Genomic DNA, 16,901 nt, shown 5'->3' on the forward strand with positions numbered 1-16,901 from the left:
TCAGCAGCAGTGACGACTAAGATATCTAGTAGAAACAAGTCAATGAACACATATGGAAGCTATGTTGGTGCAAGTATCTCTGTGTTTGGCAAAGAAGCAGCTCTGCACAGAAAAGAACAGAGTAAGTGGCTTGTGTTAAAATTATTGTTTTTGACTGCTGACAAGTAAATAGATACCATGTGAGCTCATTCTGATGGCCATAAAATTAGGCTACTATTTTATTACCTTAATTGCATATGTGTATGTTTACCCATATATTTAAAGCCACACAATAGTCTAGCAATAGTTTTATGTTCCATAATCCAACACAGCCTAAAGACCACCTAGGTCTTGAAAAGACAAACATGTCTTTTCCACATCTAAGTCCCACACTGGGAAAGGAAGTGTTCTCTAAAGTGGAGTGAAAAAAAAAATGTTATGCTTAAGAGACCAAAATGACATGTTCCCATTTTAGAAGTTTCAGTTCATGAAAAAATTTCAGATATTGACATATTCAGTTTAAATTAGTTTGGACTTGATATTATCCACAGATTGTTTTAACATCCTCTGTAAAATGTAAAGAGGTGGGGGAAAAATGTCTTCTGTCACTTGTTTAATCACACCACATCAAGCTATTGGGAGAGCAGAGGTAAACACAAGTAAGTCACAAATTCAAAGGAAGTTAAAAAGCATTTTTTTCTATTGAATCTATAAACTTCAAAAAACGGCAGCAAATGAAATTCTGAATATAGCTACATCACTATTATTTAGAAGACTGGAACAGCTGCATGAACAGGCTATGAATAAAATCCATATTACAGAGCCAACAGAACACAAAGCTTTCATTTACAATTCTCACAAAGTACACAGACAGTGAGCATTTTACTTCTTTGAAACTTCTCCATGCAGGTGCCAAAATCACCTAGTGAACTTTCCTCTAAACCTGTTTTTAAGTACATAAAACTGGACCTTAAACTACACACAGTTATTCAAGTATATAACCTAAAAGTAATGAGAAAGCTGGCATTTCTCCCTCAAAACCTAATTAATACCAGTTTCTTAAAACTGGAAACACGTATTAATCTGCCATCACCAAGACAGGAACTCATTCTGCCATACAGAGCTGAGTGATGTAGCTACTTTGGACAATGCATTTCTATGTTTGAAATGAGGTCTCAGAGGTAAAAAACAAACACTTGATAAGGGGGAGCAGGCAAAGAATAATTTCAGTCAAGTACTGATTTGGGGTGGGGAGAAACAAACGAGCAAACCTCAGATAAAAAACTTGTTAAACAGAAGTGCCCCAAAATAAACCAAGCCAGCACATTGTTTTTAACAGAATTTTTAAACAGGAGAACTTGTAAGCTGACAGGAGTTCAAGTACAGCAAACACCTATGGGCAGAGCCATAATATGGGTAAGAATGGTGCATGGGCAGAGCCATAATATGGGTAAGAATGGTGCATGGCCTTGGTGCTCATCAACAGCAGGTTGATTACACAGGGATAAATGCACCTAAAGTTGTTACCTGCTGCTGCCATTGCCTCCTGCCAACTCATAGAAAAGGTGCACCTAGAGAAGCAAGACAAGTACAAGGGTGCACGAGCCCACACATGCGAACCTGAGCATGAGAAGCTTTCCTTGTTCCCCAGAATCTAACGTTAGCACCGTCCTGAAATCTTCTGAAGTATTTGTATGTGCACCAGTTCAAATATATGCATAAAGATCACAGCAGATATAGAGAACACATGGACTAGTTCCAAGCCGCCCTGCCAGCTGCAGAGAGTGCTGCTACATGGCCTCTCAGCGTCTTCACTTCACAGAAAATTCTCCAAGCTTAAGAGATCTTTTATTCACTTAAGGCATCAGTTGCTAATTAAACAACTAATTTTCCGAGTTTACCTTGTACTTTAAGATTCTGTCTTTTCAAAACAAGAAAAAACCTGAAGATTCCTCTGAAGGATCTAATTGTTAACATTAACTTCTTAGCTGCATTGTTAATTCAAAGTGGTATCAATAAGTTGGGAAATATAGGGCAGAAAAGATGTCATTATTAATGAAGAAGTACACATATCTCAGACTATGTCAGACAGACAGATGAAGAAAGTTTTCTAGTAACATACAATGATGTAGGTTGGAAGGGACATTAGGAGGTTGTGCAGTCCAACCTCCTAAAAAAGAAAATCCAATTCTAGAGGGCTGTACAGGAACTTGTCAAGTTTTGAGTATCTTCAACTATGAAGATTTCACAACTCCTCTGGGCCCCTGCTCCAAAATTTGATCAACCTCAGGTTTAAAAAACTAATATATTATTTCAATCACTCTTCAGCTTCATTCAGTTTACCAGTAAAGGTCCTACCTTTCCATACTGTGAGGTAAAGTCAGTCTAATCAGACATCTCCTAGAAAGGAAATTCTTGTGCTCAGGCTACACTGAACTTCAAAAGAGTTACTAGGATTAGCTTTCATTGGAAAGGTGAATATTTTGTTTTAGTAAGGACTGATGAATAATTGCCTTTCATTATTTCAGAAAAATAAGTGTTATCTGTGATTATCACTTCATCTAAGAATAAAACACCTAACACCTCCAAAGTGACCAAAGAACTGTGAAATAAAGGACCAGTCTGTAAAACAAAACCTAACACTTTGTCTTTTTTCTCTGATATAGATGTATGTCCAACTTCAGATGATCAGTTAAAAATAAAATTACTTGAATCTTAATCTTTTTTGCCCAGAATAAGGGGAAAAAGACTAACAGCAATTGAAAGGCTGCCTGCCCTCAGTTTAGTCCTGCCTTTGTGATGTTCTATTTGTGTAAAACCACTACTAATGCCATTAAGCTGAGCAGTACTCTGGTTGCTTTGTCTTGCTCTAGTAGTGACAAAAGAAACTAGAAAGAACAAGTGAGAGTCATACTGAACAAATGAAAGATGGAATTAAAGTTTTCTGAAAACATCCTCTAAGTTTGGTCCTTCACAAAGAATACATTATGCAGTTTTAAGTTCAATACAACATTTTATAAATTAAAATAGAATCCAGGATTCAAATATGCTTGGCTAATGATGCACACTCAACATGGAAAAATAACTCACTGGAAATTTATTTTGAAAATAAGCACTATATGGAGAAGGAAAACACCTACACACAGTTCATGTCCATAATTCACATTAAACCTAAAACAAAATCTCAACTTCATGGTGCAGGATGGTAAGACATTTCAATTGCCCTTAATGACAGTACAAAATCCACTCTCACCTTCTCCAACAACACAGCATATTCCAAACTTGAGAAGAGGAAAAGGACACAACAGTGTTGAAGACAGGCATGTTTTCCTAAAACAAATGCAATATAGCTATATCAGCCTGATGTTGCCTGGGCCAAGGAGAAAGAGAAGTAAGAGAGGTAGAGCTTACTGACTGGGGAGGAAAGTAAGAAAGAGAAGTAAGGGAGCAGATGGAATTTTAGTTAGAAAATATTCTGGATCACAGCCAGAGGTATTGTGGGAATCTATGGAAAGGTATTTCATAAAACATCCTTTGATTTTGCTCAAGAATTTAAAAGTTTACAAGGAAATCAAATCATGCTTTCAGATAAAAGTCCCTGGCCATTACTACCCTACCCAATAACAGCATGTGTGCTCAAACTCCTGCTTAGAAAAGCTGAGTCCTGAAAGCCGAAGTACAACCAGTCATTGTTTTGCTTTCTCATTTTGCACCTACTGGCATAAATAAATCTACTTCAGAGCTGTTGGGAGAGGAAGGAGGAAAAAGAACAAAATACCCCACAGCTTTATGACTGCCTCTTCATGTTTATATGTCATATGCTCAGGCTTCATCCAAACAGAAGACTTTATGACTGACACCAGAAACTTATCAGAACTAAAATATTATTAATAGCTCAGAACTTGAGTCTCACATTTATAGTACTTATCACATGTCCCTGCAATGCAGCATGGGGCGTGTCTTTAAGAAAAACTAATCATCAAGGACCTGGAAACACCTTCCCAGTATTCCACATTTTTCCTTCAACTCCCCAAGGTACCAGCAGGAGCTACCCACATGTACTTCCAAGCAATCCAATTTGGGTCTAACTGTGCTAGACAGTGGAAGCACCAGTGGAATACTTAGTCAGAGCAGTGCTGAGACAATTATAGGGGTTTGCCATGGAGAAGGTTCAGTGGCTGAGCACAGACCAGGTGGAAGTAGCTCCTGCTCCACACCACTTGCGTGCATGAGAGGTTGGTATTAGTGGATGTGGTGTTGGAGTGTGTTCCTGATTAATACAGTACCATATAATGATGATGTGTTATCTGTAAATGCAGAAGAAAAATCTCACAGGCACATTTTGCTCAAAGTTAACACTGTTATAGATTTTCCCATTTTCAAAAGGCTCTGGTGTTCCTGGGTCCCTTGATGAGAAAGGGACACTAGATCTTCATTACATAATCAATTAGCACAAGGTTCATCTCCTAAATTATCATGGCTAGACAATAAGTACAGCTTTTTTGCAAGCTTTTTGCATCATTAGCAACACTTAACAGAAAGAGATGAGACAGTAATTTTCAGCAAGCAGGTCAGTGGAAGAAAGAGATCATTAGTGTCCAACTCAGTTCTGAGATGCCATGTGTGCCACTTGTTTGCCATAAAACTTTCACATCATTCACTCATCTCTTGTACTAATCTTGTTGGCACTCTGATCATTTCCATAGTTCCTTTAACCATTACACTATGTACAAGTAAGAATTTAATAAAAAACCCTTGACAGTTCTGTTAGATAATGATACAGTGACTAAGTAAGTGAAAGAGAACTGTATTCCCTATTCTACATAGCTCTTCAGAATTTCTTAGTCACCTTTCACAGACAATTAGAAATGATGCAGAAAACAGAGTCAAGAGAAAAATTATTAGCAGAAAATTAGACTTGCCCTATTCATGGAGTAATTTTGGTGGTTTTTTTAATAATGGGGCAGTTGATACAAATCCACTTGTCAATTCTAGCCCTGTGTACTTTAAACAGGTCTGTAGCTGACAGGCTGTTCATTATGATACACTCACATTTCTTGCCAAAATTAATGCAAAACAGTTTTACTAGAAAGTCCACATTTCCTTAAAATCCCCATTCTATTAGCCACATCTATTCCCTTACATATTTTCTGGCTACACTGAAAATTCAGATAATGTTTATGTGAACACTTATATTTTCAAACAGAGGTACCAAGTACAAATTTCTAGCACCATTAAATGACAAATGAAGTTCAGGACAATACTCAAACTTTCCTGGTTACAGTGGTGGCACAACAAGCTGGGAATACACAATCACCAAATCCAAAGTTGCTATCAGAGGAATTCCAAATTATCATGCAACCAAACATTATGCAGCTTACAAGTGCTCAGCAATCCTTGCTAAAAGCAAACTGTAAATTGAAAATACTAAGAAAACTCTGAGAATACTTTTGAATCTTTGAAATACAGCACCCCCTGGCAGACAGTTCTTAGAGACAACTGAAAGAACCAGAAAGCAGAGCTTTCTGCATTTTATCTTTCTATTCCATATTAAAAGAGAATACAGCTATTGGAGAGAAGCAAATTAAAAAGCAATATACTAGCAAATTAGTTAACCCACAGGAATTCAAATGATCCAGTGAAGAATTCTGTTGAGCTGTTGCTAAAATAAATGGCACAAATGAAAACAGACAGATGAAAATAAATTTCATTTTAACAAAGCTATTTTAAATGACAAATTAACACCACTTAGGCTTGTGTTGGGACTAAAAGACTACTAGTGCTACTTCCCACGTTGCTATACTTTGACAGAGACAGCAACTTGAATGGGGAAAAAAGGCACTAGCCATCAAAAGCATATTAAAAGACATAACCTGCCTCTCTCAGAGCACTATTCCATAGTTCTGTTCCTCACAACAAGAACCCAGCGTAAGCTGCTGCTGGACATACCATTTTATACTACTTCCTGGGAGAAACCTTTTTCCATCAAGAAGCCTTTCCAGCTTCCTGGAAGGTTTTAATTCAAAGCATCTTCTGGGTACTTCAGCCCAATTTTTTTCCCCTGGGTAACTTACAGCCATTCAGTCAGAATGGCAGATGAACCCACAAAACAAATTCAGAAAGGATTTATGTCATGTATTCAGATTAAGCTTCCTAATCAAATCCCCCAAATCCTTGAATTTCTCTCCAGATCACTTTCATTCCCACCCTAAAAACAAAAGAACAGAATATGATCTGAGACAGTGCTCAGAGCCACTGACTGAACCTTGTGGCACAGTTCCATCAATTTGGCAGATTTTTTTCCTTAATACAGTAATAAAGTGAGGAGAGAACTGGGAGTGAGGCAAGATTTGGGGGCTTGGAGGAGAGGAGGATAGGGAGACATATGGGATCACAGAAGCACATCATTCTGCAGGACACTCATCTAGAAAAGGCTCTCCCTCATTAAAGAGGCCAAGCAGCCATAAGATAAAATTGTGTGCATGCACACAATTGATTAAAACAAAGTACAAGAAAATAAATGAATGGCCTATTGCTAGTGGAATTCCAAACCGAGCAATAGTAGCACCAACTCTGCACAAGATGTGATTTTACACATGACACTATTCAAGGGAATAAGAGGACCTGACTGAAGAAGGGTTCTGAGCAGTGATCTGACAATAAAGCAGCAGCCTTTATTCAGCAAGTCTCAAAATAATGAAAATGAAAATGCAAAGCTTTTTGCAGATGCTGAAAACTAATATGGGCTCAAGAGGAAACAACAATTTCATGGCAGAAAATGCCACTGTTTCCCTCCATGTATGCAGGAACCACTCATGAGTCATCAAGTTAGTCTAGGATAACATAAGGGATAGGGCAAGGGAAGTATGTATTTGCTCTATTCATATTCTTCCTTAAGCATCACTTGTGGCGACCCTTGGATTCCAGTTATCATCTTTTATTCCAGTTAAAGCAATGTGGATTCACCACAGCTACTTTTGTTCTTATGTAACTTAAGTTACTGAACTACTTATGGTCACTTCCACACTCCTAGGAATTAGAAGCTTGCTGCATGAGTGGTGACCTTTCTTCTCTTACCCTTTGAATACTTAACACTGTAAGCCACCTTAAGATGCTCTTACACCACATTACCTTTGTCAAAACACCTAACATGCCTCTACTATAGGCTGAACAGGTAAATTCAGATAATCATGTTTTGGTTATTATTAGTGCAGGCACAGATATTGGCAGCTGAATATGCACCTCAAATGTATGTTGCTTATTTAAAGTATACTTTTAACATTTATAAGAGACTGCACTATACAGAAATTTTGCATTTCTAAACTGAAATTACACTCAACATTTTCATTATACCTTCAAAGTAGTGTTTCTAGCATAGGGTAATAAAATGCTAGGATAAGCCATTATGGGCTCTGTGCTGGCAGGTACTGCTCTAGCATGGGCAGGAATTAATAAATTCAGCTTCCTTGCAGACTGTGGGCAACACAGGCAGATCACATTTCAGGCTGGTTTTTTTCAAACCACCCACTCTGTACACTGGAAACCACCAGACTCCTACAAATGGTAGAAATCCCATTTCCTCACACACTTGGCAAACAGAAGACAACAAAGCAGGTGAGCCTTGACATAACCTTGATGTAGTTCAACAAGTAACAGGGGTTAAAACATGGAAGCATGGTGCTTAGACACTGTGATAGTTCTGAGAGAATTACAGAGCATGACTAAGTCACTTTCTTTGTTACTGATCACAGGGAGAGCTCCATCCTAGCAAATCAAACCACCCTATAAACCACCCTATCCCCCAGCCCTACAGCATGTAGAACATTACTCTTCCCATCTCAGGTTTGGGAAAAAGTAGACAGAATATTACAACTTCAAGAATGTGTTTTCCGTGTGCAGCACACAGAGAAACACATGCACCGAGTTCTCCTTGTCAATACTGCAAGTATATCTCGAAGACTTAGATTAGGATTTTCTGGCAGTTGGATTTAGTTTTTTGTAAAGTTACTAAACTTATTTTTCTCATGTTTGGCAATTAGTTCAGCTCTTAATTTTACAGAGCTATTCAGCAGTCATGTAATTTCAAGTCAATTTACCCCCAATTCTCCACGCAGGCTCTACCATAGCAACTGCAGCACACACAATCAAAAACTCTCCCTTTTTTTGAAGTTTGTTACATTATTTAACACAATAGCTCACTTCAAACTGAGATCTCTTTGTGGTTGCTTGGAAACAACATTCTCTTTAATTATTTCTTAAGCACATCTAACTCTCCCTTCCCCAGTAACACTGGATAAATCTACTTTGGCCTTCCGTACATGCTACCTGTGAGACAGTTTCCAAATGCTATTCAGCTACAACCATCCCATGTTGTCACACACGGTGTTAATGGTCACTTTCCAGTCCCACTGACCAGCAGTCAATGCAGTACAAGACTAACTTTGCTAAGGACTGGGATGGTAATCAACATAATTTTTGGAAGTGATTTTTCAGGGGGTTTTTTGCTTTTATTTGCTATTATGTCGGTGTTTTTTCAAAGAAAAAAAATCAGATATACTACCATTATTGATTATACTGTAAAATGAACTTGTTAGTCCTGGTTAAGTGCTTTTACACAAATTGTTTTTCTAAATAGAACTATGCTGACTGTACTGAGGAGACAAAAAGGAATTAGTGGTGTTTTGGAGTATGACTGTGACAGTATATTAGCTGGGCTTATTCTTTCCATGTTTCTCCAACATAAATACATAGTCTGGGTTAGGTAAACAAAACTATCAATGAGCATCCTTATTTTTTCGCCATGCATGTAGATGTCTAGAAAGATACCATCTGGTAATTAATGTTACAATCTAATCATCTCTGTCACAACAGAAACACACCAGTACTAGAAACAATGGAAACTTGTGCATGCAGACAAAATTAGCCAAGATATCTTCTTCCTGAAGTATCTCCTACATGTGAGTAGCAACTACGTTCCCCCAAAAAAAAAAACCAAAAGAAAACCCCACAAAAAAACCTCACAAAAAAACCCCCAAAGATACAAGTATTTTTATTCTTTCTAGAGCAACAGAAATAAACGTGATCTGCTTAACTGAGCCCAACAGTTGTTCTGCAAATGTTGTTTTGGACAGCAGACTGATAAGGCAAAAGGTTTCTGTCATGTGGAACTAGAAATCAAAACTTTCTGTTCAAATGAAATGTATCACCAATGTGTATAAAAATTGGCATGATCAAGTAAAACAGTGCCACTGTTTCAGGGGTTTATTCCTAAGCAGTCAACTTTGAATTGCAATTTCTACACATTCATCTACATTTAGAAGTAGACCCAATAAAGGCCTTAATTGGGAGCCCTGGGCCTCAATCTTTCATTTAGGGACTACTCAAATACTTTATGCAGTAATACTGATTACTGTTCAAAACAGAGAAACATTCTGTAATCTTCTGTGTTTTCCTTCTTCTTTCAGTAATGACCTCTGATTTCCTTCCTGCACAACCTCAACAGGAAGCATTGGGCAAGCTGTCACCTACAACCACAGACTAGTAGAAATGGCCCTTTGCAAAAGGGAGGGAAGCTGAAGAGAAGGAAGGGGAGCCACATGCTCCTTTCCATGGGTAAGCACACTAATTTTTAGCCTAGTTTATAGATGGTGCATCAATATAGCAATCACTTCATTTATGTTATGTTAAGACATACAGCTGTTTCAAGAGACTACTGCTAGTATACACTACGATCCCAGGCTGTTTTCTGGACAAAGACCCAGAGATGGGTGTAACTACAGAATCTGAGAGTCAAACCAGCACCTTCTGAATTTTGATACAAAGCTAGCTGGTGCTTTTAGGATCCAAGATGGATCACAACTGGAGACTTGCAGGACTGAGCTGACAAAGAGCCTACATTTCCATTTTAAAAAAAAAGAAAACAGAAGTCCTACATTGGATTTAGTCCTAGAAACACAGATTCACTTGAATTAGATGTTGCTAAAATGCAGATGAAATAATAGTTTATAATTGTTTCTACGTAGATACTGAAGAAAAAATTAGTGAACTTAAACCACCCTTATATACCATTAACACCATAAGCTAGCTGAACGTTAAGTGATGTACACCTCAAAAGATGAGGCACCATTTAAAAATGACTGTCCTGTTCTTCCTACTGATACCACCAGTTTACTCACTTGTAGCCATGATACCTGGAGGACATGCTGGTATCCCGTGATCAACTGCCCATCTGTAAGCTCCTTCACCAACTAAAAAGCTAGGAGACACAGAAGAGGGAATTTAAACAAAACCATATAACAAATCCCCCTTTTCTTGCAATTATTTTTTCTATTTGGCTTGGTCATTTTGAAATCATAAGCTGTTTACATTTCACAGAACTGTCAGCTACAATTACATCTGGCAACCTTATGTAGCTTTTTTACAAGATTGTGCAGCTCTGATATTATTATTGGATAAAACCAAATTCTATTAAATTTGAACTTAATTATCAAATAGCACCAGCTTTCAATTCCAGCTATAACGGGACAAAGCTCACTAAAGTCTTGCTCTCTGCAGCTACTTAGCAAGATCCTGAAGACCAACAACATGGGATGAATAAGGTGAGAACGGTATTTCCAGTAAAGTCAGCCAATGTCACAGGAATATCAAGTATGACAAGCTAAAAATAGAACTTATTTAGAAGGATGAAGTTCTGTCTCCTGACACTGTATCAAACAATTGAGACAAGTCTACTATATTTTTAATATACTTGTAAATAAACCCCAACTACCGGAGGAGTTGTTTTCTAGTCAGTACTGAACAGATAGTACTCACTGCAGTGACAATGGATGAGAGCAAAAAATACATAGGCATGGAAATTTTAGGGAGAGTAAAAAGAGCAAGTCTCAAGTATCCATGCCGTTTCCCCTTAAAAATATTAATCTTATTCCCTGAAAAGGGAAATGTAGTAGCCTGAAACCAGACAGTTTCAGAAAGCTGCTGCACAACAGTACCAACAACAGCAGCACAATGAAGGACAATTACTGCCAACCTTATTCCACAAGTGGGCCATGAAGTTAAGAATAACACAACTCCCTAACGGACACAAGAAGTAAAGACTGAGGACTTACCACAATTTCAAAAAGCTTTACAGAGAATCACAGAATCAGTTAGGTTGGAAGGGAACACGATGGGACATCTGTGTTCATCAACAGTGTTTTACAGAAATAAGACTCATGAACCTGAGGCTAAAGAAGTTATTCCAGCTACAAAGCAGTCCCCAGGGCCACACAGTTCTACAATTTCTGAGAACATCATTGATATAGCAAATTTGTTGGCATTAATGCTACGTTAACTATATATATATATATGTATTATATGACAGTGCTATCTGTGACACCTGCAGCTTTCAGCATTTATCATTTTGAGGTGGCACTTTCTAGCTTCTCTGTGATTTAACCAACACAAGAGGTGTGCCCAGTCTTTCCTTACAGAGGTCTCAAGAAAAGGTTTATCTAAACAAGAATTTTAATTGTTAAATGCATATTTCTTACCATCATTAGTGCAGCTCCAGATAAATACTGTTCATGTTGCAAGACAGTGTAGGCTAAGTTACTGGGTACTTGGGGAAAACTCGAGTGTCTCCTACCAGGTAAGCTAGTGCTCAAGAAACAACCTGGAACTGTGATTAACATAAGAGAGAAATGCACACTGTAGCCAAACCTAATTAAGTGGTAATCTCCATTGACTAAAAGTAGGTGGGTTTTGTCTTGAAAATAAGTCTTTTATTGACAATACACTCTTGGGAAGTAAATAAGCACTTCCTTTTCAATAAAACAATTGACACAGAAAGGGGAAATGGAGAAAGCATCAAGCTCAAATATTAGAAGTTTTACATATGGTAACTTGAATAGCACATATCAGTCAGAAATAGTGTTTTACAAGCAGTTTCAATACTTCAAAACACTGAAAAAGTCACTAGTACGTATGAAAAGTGAAAAAGAAGCACCCAAGAATGCCTCGTAACTTAAGTGATGTGACTTGTGTTTTGTTCACATTTCTGTCCTTAACTGATGGATTCCTTTGCCCCCCCCATAAGACAGGCACAAAGTTATTTCCAGTTCTGGTCCTGACAAATAGTTACATTATTTGAAGAGGAAAACTAACTGAGGCACCATTATACCAAAGAGATTGGCCATCTTTGTAAACTTTTCAATCTGGATGTCTTGAAAGTACAACACAATCACAGAAAAGTTAAACTGTTTACAAGAAAAATAACATCAGGATCTCAGTGCTTTGTTGTCTGTACATAAAAACAAAACTACCACCAAGCTTGACTTATGGAGGGAGTGGGAAAACAGGGAATAAAGCCAGTGCTCTATAGAAGGCAGTCAAAACTCCACCAAGCTTCAAAAGCCTTTAGGCTAATTCAAGATACAATTTTCCAAATGGGGGAAAAGCCCAAAACCAAACAAAGGATTAATGAGTTTGTGCTCTGTTGGTCTGAAAGTTGGTTCTGCACAAAACAAGATACAGAGATCTTTCTTCCAAACAGATCAGAATACTCTGTAGTTGTTACAGGCTCAGAACACACAAAAGATGAAAACATCCTCCCAGCAAGGAGCCAATGCTTGAACATGCTTTCCAGTTCCAGGCACACTAACCATAGGAAAAGGCAAGTAAAGGTCTCTAAAATGGTCTTTTTCAAGAATATTCTCCAAGCACATGGCTATCCTGCTCCAAACAGGACCATTTAAGACTGGCTGTAGGGAGACAGGCCACACCGAGCAGGAGTGGCAGAAGGAGGTTTAGTTCATTACAGATGGTCAAGGCAACCCTGAAGGTAACAAATTCACTTTGCAACATTTAGTATGATATGAGACAAAAATCACTCTGAAATCATTGCTACAAAGAACGAATTGTTCTCAAAATACACAGAAGAGAGAAAAGGTGGTACGAGGCTTCACTCCAGACACTTTCTGGACTACACACTGCCCTACAAATGACAAAGCACACACCTGCCTACAGTACTGTATGAACTGTGAAGCAATTACAAACCCCTGCATATCCAAAGGGCAGGGTGATGACACTAGGAAGGGATTCTGTCACATATGAGTCACTGAAAAAGGGACATGGACATGAACTTGATGTCAGTAATACTAAAGAGTTCTAAGAAAGGAGACATTTAAGTGTATTTGTGCTATTCTGCAAATCTTATGACTCTACACTTAATAGTAAACAGAGGCAATTAAACCTTTTTCCTTAAAAAGGCCAAGGTTTCAGTGTAAAAATAAAAAACATAAAATCTTCAAGCCTATTACTACAAAACACCTAATTTGTTATTCTGTGACCTAAGGCCACTTCCAAAGCTTCATCCAATACGTAGCTGTGCAATTAGAATAGTGCTCTCTTTTGTAAGGTTATGCAACAAACAGGAGTATCTTACATAAGAATATGTAATATTTACAAGTATTTTCTGTTCCTGCATAAAAAGGTAGAGAAAATTAATTCACATTCGCATTTCTTCTACTGAAAACGAGAAATATACCACTCTGAAATGGTTTTGAAATGTCCCTACAAAACCACGTACTGAACAGGCATAGAGAGGCCAAGGAAACTGTCTCCATGTGTTCTTTCACAAAGAAAAATCTCCACAAAGCAACTTTTACTAACTTCACGGTTCCTGAATTTTTCTTGTGTGGTCATGTGCCAAACATTCCGGCCAGAAAACATTAAACTAGCTTAGATCATGCTACACAAGTCTCTACCACTAGGTTTCTTTAGCAAACAGGTTCTTAGGCTAAGCAGTACCTGGAAGATTCCCCAATACACAATTTGCCCATGAGAAACAAGATAAAACTTGCGTATCTTTACAAATGAACATCAGTTCCTAAATCTTGATGCTTGCTAGTAATACCAAAATACGGCTTCTCTCTTATTTGACTCTGTGTTCCCAGCTTGTGCAGGAATACACCTCAGGCCCTAAACAATGTGTCACACCAACTCCTGTCAGAAAGGCAAGGCATGAAATCATTCATAGCCATCACCTTCAATGAACATGAGCTCTGCCTTTCTGAACTTGGGATGCTCTGTATGTACAGAAGCATCTACCAAAGCAACTCCAAAGCACAACTCATCATATCCCATGAGTATAGCTTGTTTCCAGGGTAATAAATTTTCTCTAATAAAATACGCATTCAAAATCCAGAATGGGAAAATGGAAATGAAAATATTTATTAGGTAACCCAGGTACACAACACTGGGCCAATAAACTGCATGTGTTGGCTCCAAAAACAGTTCATCTCTCACTTCAAGAGTTGAAGCTCCCCTGTCTTTAAAAGAATCTGCTAGCCAAGACCTTGCACACTGCTTGAAAGATTTAGTCTCGTTCTTTGAGGGCAAAAGGATATAGTTTATTTCCATTCAGTTACTTTTAAGATAATAGCATAAAGTAGGTCATAAAATCATAGCAACCATGCTGAAATGCCCAAGTGCTCTTCCTCACAATAATTCTAGAACATTATCGTGTTACAGACAAAACTGAACCAGAAGCACTTGGCCCTGTAGCTGACTTCAGTACTAGTTCTGGAACACCAAAAAACCCACCTCATTTGACACTTCAGTGTAGGTGAGCTAGGCCTCACTTTCTTCTGACAGCTAACAAGTGAGTTACTAACAGCAACTGAAATTAAAGTTCTTATTCCTTAGTAAATCCCTTCTCTGAAAAAAGTTACCTCGATAACTGCAGTTACTCTTTTCTTTTTCCACTAAAGAAAAGAGTTTTAAATGCAAAATCTGCCTGTGATGGTTTGGTTTCAGACTGGCTTTTTTGGACCGACGAACTCCCTTTGCACCATGACAGTACATTGAAATTGTGCTTTTCCTCACTGGTTAAACCGGAATACTATACCATACAGCTACAGACTACTTGGCTAATTTTACAGAAATAACACAGTAAGGAAAGTAACATCTGTGAATCTAAATATACAGATTTTAAACTACATAAATGCTGGTTTAATACTTTTGCAAATACTGAGTATTAATTAGCAAAAGGTAGTAAATTCTGCCACAAGTATGATACCAGATGATAGCAGTCAATTAATATGAATGAACCATACAAGTTCTCTACCTGCCAATTTAAGCTGCTAATGAAAATAAGATGGTTTTAAGACCAATCAATTCTGACACATTTCATGGATTATTAACAAAATGATGCAATAATATTTAAAGTTACTATGCATTTAATAGTTACCTCTTCCATCTAAGCACTACACCCATCCCCATAAAGGATAATAGCACTTTAGGATAATAAAGTGCTTGTTTTCATTGTTGCTGGAAGTTCTATTAAATCTATCTTTAAATGAAGCGTTACTAAACACTGCACATTTCCACAATATAGCTACAAAATAAAGCCACAAAGCAGTAACATAGGATTCTTTTCTATACTTGTTAAAAACAATGATACTTTTATTTAAAGGTAGACAGAAGTAAAGGCAGTAATTTCCCTTGAATGTTGACATATATAGGGATTTTTCAAAATGCTATAGTAACAAACCTAAGAATTGAATATGACATAACTGGAAATAATCACACAGACAGAAATTAACAAAGTGGTGTTGCCAGTTATTCCTACTACTTCCTTCTACCCACAGCTTCATTAGGTGCTGAAGATGTTTCAAGATAGAGCAGAAAGCTTATCTTCCTTTTAAAGGCACACCATAGCTGGGATGTAAAGCAGCACCAGGCTTCTTGGGGTAAGATAAAACCTTCAATATTGCATACAGTAGAGACAAGAGACCAAGAAAAAGTCAAGCAGAACAAAGCAATTACCAAGGTGGAATTCTGCCAGCAGAGAGTTTTCCCTTCTGCCCTTCACACAACAATCTATTTGCAACCGAAACAGGATTCTTGATTCCTGAAAAGAAAAATGAGCAAAAATGGAAACAAAATATTAAAACGTTTCCCAGCATGGCACTGTGGTGTTCATTTGGCACTGGAAGTCAGCTCCCTTTAATTTCTGAAGGTTTGTCAAGTCATTAAGAGACACCTTATGTTCTGTTTCAATGTAGTAACAACTTGGTCAGTTTTTCCTTCACATCCTGTCAGCAGTGACAAAACCTTCTAGTCAACACCTCCCCCACTTTCCTTTTTATTTTTTTAAAAAAAGAACCATACTGAAATAGTAGGAGTGACCTCCTACCACAGAAATCTCAAGTTAAATCTATTGTATTCTAGAGGCCAAAGATGTTTTATAAGCATTAATTTTTCAAGATGGAAAGAGTTTCCATTCCAATCTACCAGGCCAGAACATGGATTATAGGATTCAGGCTTAGCTTTCTGTCACTCCCTCATTTCCTCCTTCCCCACAGTTGGAAGGATACATTTTGTAACAAACAAGCCTTGAAACACTTAATTTTACTATTTATTTTAGATTTATATCTACATGAGGAAGCTATTACCACAGTTTAGAACTATTCTCGGATAAAGAACAAAGCTTGAAGTCTTGTCAGAAAAGCTATTCAATAGTAACAGCTAAGACTGTTCATATACTTAGAACAAAACCTCAACAATCCCTATTTGGGATGGTATATCTATAGTTGCTTTGTACTGAAAACTAAAACTAGACAAAAAAAAAGAGAAACATTAGTCTTCAGATTAAATATGTCCCATATGCAAATAAATTATTTAATTATATACCAGTAAGTTCTCTGAGGAGACAGAGAACAAAAACAAATATAAAGCCTAAATTAAATGTCTGTAATATTTTTTAACAACTGCATTTTATTATGAAGTTATCATTCCACAAATTCATCTGAGCAAACTCAGTCCCACTGTGAATACCATGTGTTATCATATAATTGTTCTGCATCAAAGGATTATCAGTAAACTAGTAAGACAACATGTTACAAAAAGCAAATTAACACAAACCAGTATCAGGGAGCAGG

At 37.5% G+C, this 16,901-nt stretch overlaps 1 protein-coding gene across 1 annotated transcript in view; it reads right to left on the reverse strand.

Annotated features, from left to right (window-relative positions):
* The window catches only part of LOC103798753 (threonine aspartase 1-like), a gene marked incomplete at its 3' end in the record, with an annotated part of 35,293 nt that overhangs the window by 6,949 nt on the left and 11,443 nt on the right, over positions 1 to 16,901 (reverse strand). The window contains exons 5-6 of the mRNA XM_009071035.1: positions 15,787 to 15,871; positions 10,170 to 10,234 (exon numbers count right to left, since the gene is read on the reverse strand). Coding sequence (XP_009069283.1) covers positions 10,170 to 10,234; positions 15,787 to 15,871 — 150 coding nt within the window. The remainder of the gene's footprint in view (positions 1 to 10,169; positions 10,235 to 15,786; positions 15,872 to 16,901) is intronic.

This window comes from Acanthisitta chloris, unplaced genomic scaffold (assembly GCF_000695815.1).
Source record: "Acanthisitta chloris isolate BGI_N310 unplaced genomic scaffold, ASM69581v1 scaffold22023, whole genome shotgun sequence".
Lineage (NCBI taxonomy): Eukaryota > Metazoa > Chordata > Aves > Passeriformes > Acanthisittidae > Acanthisitta > Acanthisitta chloris.